Consider the following 12,223-nt stretch of genomic DNA (forward strand, 5'->3'; position numbering starts at 1 on the left):
GAAATCTCATCCTTAACAATGGATTCTAGAATCTTGCCAACAACCGAGGTTAGGCTAATTGGCCTATAACTTTCCATCTTTTTCCTTGTTCCCTTCTTGAACAGGGGGGTTACAACAGCAATTTTCCAATCCTCTGGGACTTTCCTGGACTCCAGTGACTTTTGAAAGATCATAACTAACGCCTCCACTATTTCTTCAGTTATCTCCTTTAGAACTCTAGGATGTAGTCCATCTGGGCCCGGAGATTTATCAATTTTTAGACCTCTTAGTTTCTCTAGCACTTTCTCCTTTGTGATGGCTACCATATTCAACTCTGCCCCCTGACTCTCTGGAATTGGTGGGATATTACTCATGTCTTCTACTGTGAAGACTGACGCAAAGTACTTATTTAGTTCCTCCGCTATTTCCTTGTCTCCCATCACAAAATTACCAGCGTCATTTTGGAGCGGCCCAATGTCAACTTTTGCCTCCCGTTTGTTTTTAATGTATTTAAAGAAACTTTTACTATCATTCCTAATGTTACTGGCTAGCCTACCTTCATATTTGATCCTCTCTTTCCTTATTTCTCTCTTTGTTATCCTCTGTTTGTTTTTGTATCCTTCCCAATCTTCTGACTTCCCACTACTCTTTGCCACGTTATAGGCTTTCTCTTTTGCTTTGATGCATTCCCTAACTTCCTTTGTCAGCCATGGCTGCCTAATCCCCCCTCTGATAACCTTTTCTTTTCTTTGGGATGAACCTCTGCACTGTGTCCTCAATTACTCCCAGAGACTCCTGCCATTGCTGTTCTACTGTCTTTCCCACGAGGCTCTGCTCCCAGTCGATTTTCGTCAGTTCCTCCCTCATGCCCCTGTAGTTACCTTTATTTAACTGTAACACCTTTACATCTGATTCTACCTTCTTTCTTTCAAATTGGAGATTGAATTCGACCATATTATGATCACTGCCTCCTAAGTGCTCCCTTACTTTAAGATCTTTAATCAAGTCTGGCTCATTACATAACACTAAGTCCAGAATGGCCTGTTCCCTCGTGGGCTCCATCACAAGCTGTTCCAAAAAGCCCTCCTGTAAACATTCAATGAATTCCCTTTCCTTGGGTCCACTGGCAGCATTATTTACCCAGTTCACCTGCATATTGAAGTCTCCCATGATCACTGTGACCTCACTGTGACCTTGCCTTTCTGACATGCACTTTCTATTTCGTGGTGCATTTTGTGCCCCCGGTCCTGACCACTGTTAGGAGGCCTGTACATAACTCCCATTATGGTTTTTTTGCCATTGTGGTTCCTCAACTCGACCCACACAGACTCCACATCATCTGACCCCATGTCGTTTAGTGCTATTGATTTAATTTCATTCCTAATTAACAAGGCAACCCTGCCCCCTCTGCCCACCTCCCTGTCTTTTCGATAGGTTGTGAATCCCTGGATGTTTAAATGCCAGTCCTGAACCCCCTGCAACCATGTCTCTGTGATGCCTACCACATCATACCTGCCAGTCACAATCTGGGCCACAAGCTCATCTACCTTGTTCTGTACACTGCGCGCATTTAAATATAGCACCTTTAATTCTCTATTGACCGTCCCTTTTTGTTTTCTTAGTGTGGTGGACCTTGGTTTACTGAGCCTTTCCATACACTGTCATATTTTGTGGGATGGGGACTATCGTAACCTCTCCTGAGTTTTGTCTTTTCGTGCTTTTTTGTACTCCTAAGCAGCTATGCTTCCCACTGATTACTTCACCTCTTGGTTCCCTGACTTTCCCTTTTTCCCCCCCCCCCCAAAATCTTTAGTTTAAAGTCCTATTGACCACCCTATTTATTCTTTTCGCCAGAACACTGGTCCCAGCTCGGTTCAGGTGGAGACCATCCCAACGGTATCGGTCCCCCCTATCCCAAAACTGATGCCAGTGTCCCATGAAAAGGAACCCCTCTTTCCCACGCCACTCTTTCAGCCATGTGTTAACTTCCCTTATTCTTGCCTCCCTCTGCCAATTTGCACGTGGCTCGGGCAGTAATCCGGAGATTATGACCCTTGAGGACCTGTTTTTTTAATTTGAATCCTAGCTCTTTATAATCTCTAAACAGATCCTCTTTCCTAGACTTGCCTATGTTGTTGGTACCGACATGGACCACAACAACTGGATCCTCCCCCTCCCTCTCCAGTATCCTTTCAAGCTGGTCAGAGATGTCCCGCACCCTAGCACTGGGCAGGCAACATACCATGCGGGACTCTTTATCCTGCTCACAAAGGATACTATCTATCCCCCTGATAATAGAATCCCCTACAACTACAACTTGCCTATTTACTCCCTCCCCTTGAATGGCCTGCTGAACCATGGTGCCTTGGTCAGCTGACTCATCCTTCCTGCAGCCCTGTTCGCCATCCACACAGGGAGCAAGTGCCTCATACCTGTTGGACAGAGTCAAGGGCTGAGGCTCCTGAGTTCCTGACTGCTGGTTCCCTTTACCTGCCGGACTTGCAGTCACACCCTGCTGTCCCTGGCCACTGGCAGGATTTAAACTACTTTGACAGGTGTGACTGCCTCCTGAAACAGTGTCCAGGTAAGTCTCCCTCCCGGATGTTCCTCCGTGTTTGAAGCTCAAACTCCAGCTCATCAACTCTGAGCCGGAGCTCTTCGAGCAGCCAACACTTATTGCAGATGTGGTCGCTGCAGCTCGCAGTGGGATCTGCCAGCTCCCACATCAAGCAGCTCAAGCACATCACCTGACCAGCCATCACTTAATTAATTAGTTTGAGTTTAGCGTTTTTTTTTTTTTTAAATTTGGGGCAGATTTGCTATCAACCACTCAGATCACAGCTTCCCTCTAACGTCACTTTTGGGGAAAAAAACAGGAAGTTTCCGTTAGGTTTTTATACTCACAGAGACTGCTCCTCCTCCTCCGAACGGCTCCTGAAATTAGGCCCGAAGAAAGAGACAGAACAAAGCACCTTCTCCCACTCTTCACCGAATTACCTCACTGCACCAAATTCTCACTCGGTCTGTATCTCTCTCACTCAGGCTGTGTGTCCTTGACCTGCGCAATGCTTACTAATGTGCGCTTTCTGTCTGTCTTTTATACAGACTTTAGGATAACTCACACGTCCTTTCTCAGGTAAGGAGACCAAAACTGAACACTACTCCAGGTGTAGCCTCACTAACACCTTATACAATTGCAACATAACCTCCCTAGTCTTAAACTCCATCCCTCTAGCAATGAAGGACAAAATTCCATTTGCCGCCTTAATCATCTGAATGCTGGGGACATTTGGAGGAGACCGAGATGGATCATCCATTCGGCCTTTCTGGCTGGATTATTCTGAATGCCTCAGCCTTGTCTTTTGCACAGATGTGCTGGGCTCCTCCATCATTGAGGATAGGGATATTTTGGGCAGCATGGTGGCGCAGTGGTTAGCACTGCTGCCTCACGGCACCGAGGTCCCAGGTTCGATCACAGCTCTGGGTCACTGTCCGTGTGGAGTTTGCACCTTCTCCCCGTGTTTGCGTGGGTTTCGCCCCCACAACCCAAAGATGTGCAGGGTCGGTGGATTGGCCACACTAAATTGTCCCTTGATTGGAAAAAGTGAATTGGGTACCCTCAAATTAAAAAAAAGATGGGGCTATTTGTACAGCCTACTCCTCCAGCGAGTTGTTTAATTGTCCAGCACCATTCACGACTGGATGTGGCAGGACTGCAGAGCTTAGATCTGATCCGTTGGTTGTGGGATTGTTTAGCTCTATCCCTTGCTGCTTATGATGTTTGACTCGCAAGTAGCCCTATGTTGTAGCTTCAGAAGATCGACATTTCATTTGTTAGTACGTCTGGTGCTGCTCCTGACCTGCCCTCCTGCATTCTTAATTGAACCAAGGTTGATCCCCTGGATTAATGGTAATGGTAGAGTGTTTACTGGTATCAAGTGGATCACAATCTCTGGCTGTTCACCTTTCCCCACAAGAATATCCTACAGGTGCTCTGTGACATCCTTGACACAGGCACCAGGGAGGCAACATACCACCCCGGAGTTACATCGATGGCCACAGAAACACCTGTCTGTTCCCTGAACTAACAAAATTCCCTATCACTATATTGCTCTTCTCATCCTCCCCTCTGTACAGCCGAGCCATAAACCTGGCTCTGACTGCACTCCTAGGAACCAGCGCTCTCAACAGCTTCCAAAACAGAACTGATTTCTGATCAGGACCCCAAGGGAAACCTGCACTACTTTCCTAGTTCTCTTGGACTGCTTGGTGGTCATCCATTTTGTCTGCTTATAGACCAAGAGGTGCGGTATGACCATTTCTCTGAATGTGCTATCAGCTTTGTGGACGTGCCACAGTGACACATGACTGGTGTCAAATGTAAAACAAATATAATGATGTGCATGCCTAAACATGGCATCAGTAAAGACCTGAACACAATGATGTGCTGTAGGCTGGGTGATCCCACTGAGTTGATCCCATTGAGGTTTCCACCCACACAATTTGAAGCTACTCTCCCTGGCCCAGGCAGCCACCCTCCAGCAAGCCCAATAATTTGAGGTTTTTTTTAAGCCTCGCTTCCCCTCAACAACCCAGTGCCTGCTTGTAAATACTTGGACTAATTTGCAACTGCATGACTTTGCCCAAGAGGGATGGAGCATTGTGAAGGGGTGGACCATGAAGTGTCCAACCCGCTAATGAGATTTAAATCTATGCATGGGCCTGCCAGCGCGAGGTGCAACCTCACTAACGCCACCAGCCAGCGAGGGACCAGGGCATGGCGTTGGAATAAGCGCTGGGCGCAAATCGTGATTTTTCACATGCACTATTCTCGCTGCCGTCGGTGGGGTGGTGAATTCGGCCTATGACTCCTCATGGCTGTGTTTCAAGTGCACCCACTGGATTTTATTCTGGTAAATAGCACTCTAAGTACCTTAATTGATGTTTAATGAGTTTTTTTTATAAAATGGGAGGCAGGTTGCTGATTATGGAGCACTCTCACCTCCGTATTATGTGAATTGGCAGGATGACATTGGTTTACGAGCACTGCCAGAACTATGGCAATTCTGCTTTTGAAGGAGAGTGGTCTTGTGCCTAGGCGTGACACTACGGCATTTATTTAATCAGCAAACTAAAAAACAAGTGGAACTAACCAATAAATTAGGAAATACTTAATTCAAAAGAACAATTCTCTGGAAAAAACTATGCTTAATCATACCATCATCCCAATTATAGTATTGGTAATGCCTAAAATGGCATCATCGGGTGAAATCTTTGTGCTTGGCTTCAAAGCAACGGCTGAATCACCAGGCATCTCTGAAGAAAGACAAAGTGGTACATAAATATACAACAGACAGGTGGTTGATGTCTTTTAAAAATAACTTCATGTCTCAAATCAATCAGAACATTAATAGAAAAGCGGTCTCATGTGATCACTGAAGAATGAGTCATATGCCTCGGCAGATGAGGAATTAAAAAATATACACAATATTCTGTTATATTGGTCACGATGGGAGTGTTGAAGAAATGGGAGTAATTTATTATGTCTCTGACGTCCTCAAAATTACTGACCAGTGGCTCCGATAGCAAATAAAACAAAACATGTTCAAAGAAAGAGATTTGAATGCATTTAAGTTTCCTGGTGTCATACTGTTCTTGTACTGTGAAGTCTCCGGATTAGAATTTATTAATTAACAAATTCTGAAATTGGTTTCAACAGGTCTACTAATTTGTGGTCTAGCAGCAGAAAATTATGAATAGAGGCACAAGTGTAAAAGCAAGGAAGTTATGGTGAACCTTCATAAAACACGGGCTTGGCCTCAATTGTGCTCAATTCTGGGCACCACATTTAAAAATGTGGAGGAAGTGCAGAAAAGATTTGAGAATCGTTCCTGGGATGAGCAACTTCAATAATGAGGATAGACCGGTGAAGAGGAGGCAATTCTCTTTAGAGAAGTTGACAAGTTTAAGAGGGGATTTATAGTGGTGTTCAGAATCATGAGGGGTTCTGAGAGAGTAGATCAAAATTATTTCCATTGGCGGAAGGGCTATGAACCAGAAGACACTGATTTGAGGTGACTGGCAAATTATTTGAAGGGAAAACATTTGCAGGGCTAAGGATAAATGGTAGGGGAGTGGGGCTAGCTGAGTAATTCTTACGGAGGAGCAGTTATGGGCGGAATGCCCTCTTTCGTTGTTGTGGCCATTGTTTACTATTGTCCACCAGGAAAGGACTGGCCACCCTTGCCCACACTGGTCCATGCATTAATCCAGCCCCACACTGCATGGATGACTCTGAATGCATTCTGAAATGCTCCAGTTGTACTTCAGCGAGTCCTTTATTTATAAGGTCCAATAACAGCATCAGGGATGGACAAAATGCATAATTCTTAGCATCCAAAACACAGAAAAATGGAATCTCAGTTATAACCTGGTTGTTGCCCATCCCTACTATGCCAAAAGCAAAATCCACCCTATATTGTAGCTACATTACTAAAATCATAATGTCATGGGGAGGGGGTGTTTCCTCTCCAATTATCCTTTGTTGTGTATTCCACAAAGATTTCAACTATTTAGCAGGCGACATCCAGTAATAACCTGGTGAAAGTCTTGTGGGGTGGGGGGGGGGTGCTGGACTGAGGCCCGTCACCATGTTAACATGGTTAATAATTCAAAGGAGGGGAAAATAATGTTTGCTCTTATATAATGTACACTTATGCCTGTTCTATGCAGGGTTTTAGGGAGAAAAAATGTTTAATTGAACACTTGCCACTCCATTGAAGAACTCTAATGGCAACTCACATTTCTTAACTTCTAAGAAATCAATATTATCAAATTGGAGGCAAGTTTGAGCCAACTAGTTCCAGCAAACAAAAACCATTAAAATTATGACACAGCAACAAACCTCCAGACCTCAAAAGCACCATAACATAAGGTTCCTCGAGTACTGCCATTACAAGATAGGTGAAACCGGCTGAACCAGCACAAATCAAAGAATTTCATATAATTTACATCAGGAGTAACTACAGTTTCTTTGATCTGAATTTAGTGCATGTTTCACAATTATTTGCATTAATTGTCATCACCCAGAAAACTGGCCCATCACCTCTATCTAAATAATGAGGGTAGCAAGTTTTGGTCTGAGGAGACACTTTCAAAATTGAACTTTAGGACCAAATTTTAACTGCCCAAGGGAGTAGATACAGGTGCAAATATAATACTGGAAGCACTCTTCAGTATGACCAATCTAGGGTTTCCAAAGATTGTTGTGGTCTTTGTGGCCATAACATCTCGCCGCAGACAGGAGCAGACCTGCATGCACAGGATAACTGGCATCCTCCTCCAAGGACAAGGAGCCAAATGCGGCCAAGGTGCCTGCAGCCCCATCTTTGCTCCAGAGAAACCCATGGCCACATCCAGATACTCTTTTCTTGTGTGCGTGAGGCAATCTGACAGTGCCATCAGATATCGTGTATCCCTACACCTGAAGACACACTTCACTCCTACAGACAATTAGCATCCCATCATATTCGCAACCTTTCCTCCTTAAAAAGACTGATTTTACCATTTGCCTGAAGGATATTGTCCAATGCTGCAACAAAATAGAGGCCATACCAATGAGGAAATCCAATAAAGTATTTCATTTATTGAAATAAACATTATCGTTGGTATAAGCATCCAAGAGCTTACATAATTAATACATATAACATATCTTCGGCCCACGCTGTTGTGCCAACCACTTATCCTAATCTAAGCTCAACCTAACCTACACCCCTTCAATTTACTGCTGTCCATGTGCCTGTCCAAGAGTTGCTTAAATGTCCCTAATGACTGACTCCACCACCTCCGCTGGCAGTGCATTCCACACATCCATCACTGTGTAAAGAACCTACCCCTGACATCTCCCCTATACCTTCCTCCAATCACCTTACAATTATGTCCCCTCGTGACAGCCATTTCCGCTCTGGGGAAGTGTCTCTGGCTATCCACTCTATCCATGTCTCTCATCACCTTGTACACCTCTATCAAGTCACCTCTCTTCCTCCTTCGCTCCAGTGAGAAAAGCCCAGCTCCCTCAACCTTTCTTCATAAGACATGCCCTCCAATCCAGGAAGCATCCTGGTAAATCTCCTCTGCACCCTCTCCAAAGTATCCACATCCTTCCTATAATGAGGCAACCAGAACTGGACACAATATTCCAATTGTGGTCGAACTAGGGTTTTATAAAGCTGCAGCAAAACCTTACGGCTCTTAAACTCAATCCCCCCGTTAATGAAACCCAACACCCCATCCGCCTTCTTAACAACCCCATCAACATGGGTAGCAACTTTGAGGGATCTAGGTACGTGGACCCCAAGATCCCCCTGTTCCTCCACACTTCCAAGAATCCTGCCTTTAACCCAGTATTCCGCATTCAAGTGCGACCTTCCAAAATGAATCACTTCACATTCACATCTTTCCCATCTGTTTCCCCTTACTGTTATGAAATCCAACCATGTGGCTTTTAACGGAGCTTTTTTTTTTTCTTTATTCGTTTGTGGGATGTGGCTATTGCTGGCAAGATCAGCATTTGTTTCCCATCCCTAATTGCCCTTGAACTGAGCTAGGTTATTTCAGAGGTCAATACGTGGAGATGCTGGCATTGGACTGGGGTGGGCACATTAAGAAGTCTTACAACACCCCTTCACAAGAGGAAGGAGCTGCGCTTCAAAAGCTATGATTTGAAACAAACCTGTTGGACATTAACCTGGTGTTGTAAGTTTTCTTACTGATTTCAGAAGGCAATTGTGCATTGTTGTGGGTCTGGAGTTACAGACCAGGGGCGAGATTCTCCGACCCCCCGCCGGGTCGGAGAATCGGCGGGGGCTGGCGTGAATCCCGCCCCCGCTGGTTGCCGAAGTCTCCGGCACCGGAGATTCGGCGGGGGCGGGAATCGCGCCGGTTGGCGGGCCCCCCCCCCATCCCGCGCGATTCTCCGGCCCAGATGGGCCGAAGTCCCGCCGGTGTAAATTAAACCACCAACCTTACCGCCGGGACAAGGTGGCGCGGGCGGGCTCCGGGGTCCTGGGGAGGGCACCGGGCTATATGGCCCCGGGGGGTGCCCCCACGGTGGCCTGGCCCGCGATCGGGGCCCACCGATCCGTGGGCGGGCCTGTGCCGTGGGGGCACTCATTCCCTTCCGCCTCCGCCACGGTCTCCACCATGGCGGAGGCAGAAGAGACTCCCTCCACTGCGCATGCGTGGGAAGCTGTCAGTGGCCGCTGACGCTCCCGCGCATGCGCCGCCCGGAGATGTCATTTCCGCGCCAGCTGGCAGGGCACCAAAGGCCTCTTCCGCTAGCTGGCGGGGCGGAAATTCGTCCGGCGCCGACCTAGCCCCTCAAGGTTGGGGCTCGGCCCCCAAAGATGCGGAGCATTCTGCACCTTTGGGGCGGCGCGATGCCCGTCTGATTTGCGCCGTTTTGGGCGCCAGTCGGCGGACATCGCGCCGTTTCCGGAGAATTTCGCCCCAGGTAAGGATGGCAGATTAGTGAACCAGGTGAGTTTTCAATCCTTTATATTCCAGATTTATTAATGGAATTTAAATTCCACCGGCCATGGTGGGATTTGAATCCATGTCCCCAGAGTATTAACCTGGATCTCTGGATTAGGAGGCCAGTGGCATTACCACTACACCATCACAGAAGGTTATTCATTTTCCGACTGACAGCAGAGATATCCATGGCTGGTTCTCTAGTTGTTGGGAGCTTGAGGGCTCTGCCAAAATTTGCCTCACCTGCACTTGTACAGAGGCAGGAGATAGCATGAGTGGCTCTGACTGAGGGGGTGAGGAAAAGGGATGGGAAGTGGTGGTGCCTTGAGTATGCAGTCCATTAGTTTGGGCCAGCATGTACTCAGTAGCCTGCCATGTCTGATTCTTCATGCAAATGCCATTCTTCCCATGGAGGTGAAATGATTATGCTGGTTTAGCACAGTGGGCTAAACAGCTGGCTTGGAATGCAGAACAATGCCAGCAGCGCAGGTTCAATTCCTGTACCGGCCTCCCCAACCAGGTGCCGGAATGTGGCGACTAGGGGCTTTTCACTGTAACTTCATTGAAGCCTACTTGTGACAAAAAGTGATTTATTATTATTAAGATGGAGTGATAACATTTGGGAGGGGGGGGGGGGGGAAGAGAAAGAGACTGCAAGATGATGAAGCTGCACGAGTGTTGCGTGAAGATGGACAAAATGTAAAAATACATAAGTATTTTGTAACGCCATTGCATTTAAGAAAGAGATTTAAGATGTCTGATGAATGCAATCAAACTGAAGCGATCCTTCTGTTTCCCTCTCTAGAGATACTGCCAGACCTGCTGAGTATTTCCAGCATTTTCTATAACTGGAGAGAAAGGAAGTGCAGAATTGGAAGTGTTATAATCCAGAAAGCCAGGTGTTGAAGGACAGAACCAGAGCAAATACACTCTTCTAACCAGAGAAACACATTGCAAATATGTACCTCCTCACCCAAGAACTGCAGTTTCTATCTATTCCTATTTCTGGGAACAAACTTATATCACTAGTTAATGCCCACCTGCATACAATTAAATGCAACACCACCTTTAATGTAATAAAATAATTTAACATGATTCACAAGTATTACAAAACAAAGAATGATACCCAAATCATAGAGGGAAGTTAGGGTGGGTGCCTGGAACGCGCTGCCAGAGGATGTGGTGGAAGCAGGCACATTAGCAACATTTTAAGAGGCATCTTGATCGGTACATGATTAGGAAGGAAATAGAGGGAAATGGACAGAGTAAGGGTAGACTGTTTTGTTTTTAGTTAGGGCATCATGATCGGCACAGGCTTGGAGGGCCAAAGGGTCTGTTCCTGTGCTGTACTTTTCTTTGTTCTGATGGAATTTCTCTAGTGCATTTATATGCTGACAGAGTCCAGAAACACGGCAGGTGTGTGGTGGTAATACTGGTCTGTCCACTGGAATCTTGGGTGACTTGCTGTGTTGTAAAACACTGGCTGCCATACTTTGAGAAGGCTGAGCTGGCACAGCTGATCCAGTGTTGGATCTCGTCACTAATGGTGGCCTTTGGAGAGGTAGCTGCCAAGGTAAGGGACGCGCTTAACATTCCAGAGTTTCTCCTTTAATATATTTGGCGGATAGAAGTTTTGTTTTGATAACCTTCAATGACAGGCTGAGTCTCTTGTATGCAAATTTGAATAGAGCAAGAAGGGCTTGCAAATCTGTAGAGCGGAAAATGACACTGCAGTTGCCAGCAAACTGTAGGTCATGTACATCAATGGTGGTCAGTTTAGTTTTGGCAGAGGGACCAAGGTTAGAGTTTTTCTTCTGCGTGGTAATTAATACCGACACCAGAGGGCAGTTAATCTTCAACAAGGTGAAGAGCCACTATCAGGCAGATCATAAATAGGGGGGGGGGGGGCAATCGCTCAGCCATATTTGACCACAATCTGTGTTTTGAAGTAGTCTGTTTCAGATATCCCACTCAATGACAGTCTATGTCATACCACCATAAAGCAATTGCAGGAACGTGATGAGGTTTCTTGGATATCCAATTCTTCAGAGCACAATCCACATAGCACCGCAGTTTATAGAGTAAAATGCTTTGGTTAGATTGACGAAGTGTTCCTGGTGTTGTTCTCGACTTTTTTTGGGGGGGGGATTTGTCTGACAACCGGTCAGAGGCTCCTCTGGAAGATCTAAAGCCATACTTATTTCTCCGGGAGGATTTTCCCAGCCTCGGGAGGTAATTCAAGAGAATGTGTGTCAGTGTTTTCACCACGATGGACAAGAGGAAAATATTTGTATAGTTTCCACAGCACGATTAACTTCCCTTCTTGAAGGTATTTGTCATATTCCTTGACATGGCATCAACAAACACACTGAGTGGTGAACATAACTGAGGCTATAATACACTAAACAGAAAGCCTCCTGGCCTCTGATCCCGAACTGGATCAGAGGCGGAGGCCAGCCACCTTTATACATGAGCCCGAGGGGAGGAGCCACAGGCGGAGCCAGCAGGGACAAGCCCAGGCATGTAACAATACAACAATACAATACAGTGGTTTACCACATTCACTCCCTGTTTTAATTAAAAAAAAAAAAAAAAGTCCAGCGGGGGTGAAGTGGACTTAAAGATCAAGTCTGTCGGGGGCCTTGACATTCCGCCGTGATCGCCTCGGTCCCAGCTGTGGTGTGGGCACCGGTGTCGAGACCTGCGCATCCGG

At 46.2% G+C, this 12,223-nt stretch overlaps 1 protein-coding gene across 1 annotated transcript in view; it reads right to left on the reverse strand.

Moving 5' to 3' along the window:
* Window positions 1-4,447: 4,447 nt before the first annotated feature.
* LOC140407173 (uncharacterized) overlaps window positions 4,448-12,223 on the reverse strand; it is a 44,382-nt gene continuing 36,606 nt past the window's right edge. The window contains exon 5 of the mRNA XM_072494855.1: window positions 4,448-5,295. Coding sequence (XP_072350956.1) covers window positions 5,192-5,295 — 104 coding nt within the window. The 3' untranslated portion in view covers window positions 4,448-5,191. The remainder of the gene's footprint in view (window positions 5,296-12,223) is intronic.

The sequence above is a fragment of the Scyliorhinus torazame genome, unplaced genomic scaffold (assembly GCF_047496885.1).
Source record: "Scyliorhinus torazame isolate Kashiwa2021f unplaced genomic scaffold, sScyTor2.1 scaffold_1273, whole genome shotgun sequence".
Taxonomy (NCBI): domain Eukaryota; kingdom Metazoa; phylum Chordata; class Chondrichthyes; order Carcharhiniformes; family Scyliorhinidae; genus Scyliorhinus; species Scyliorhinus torazame.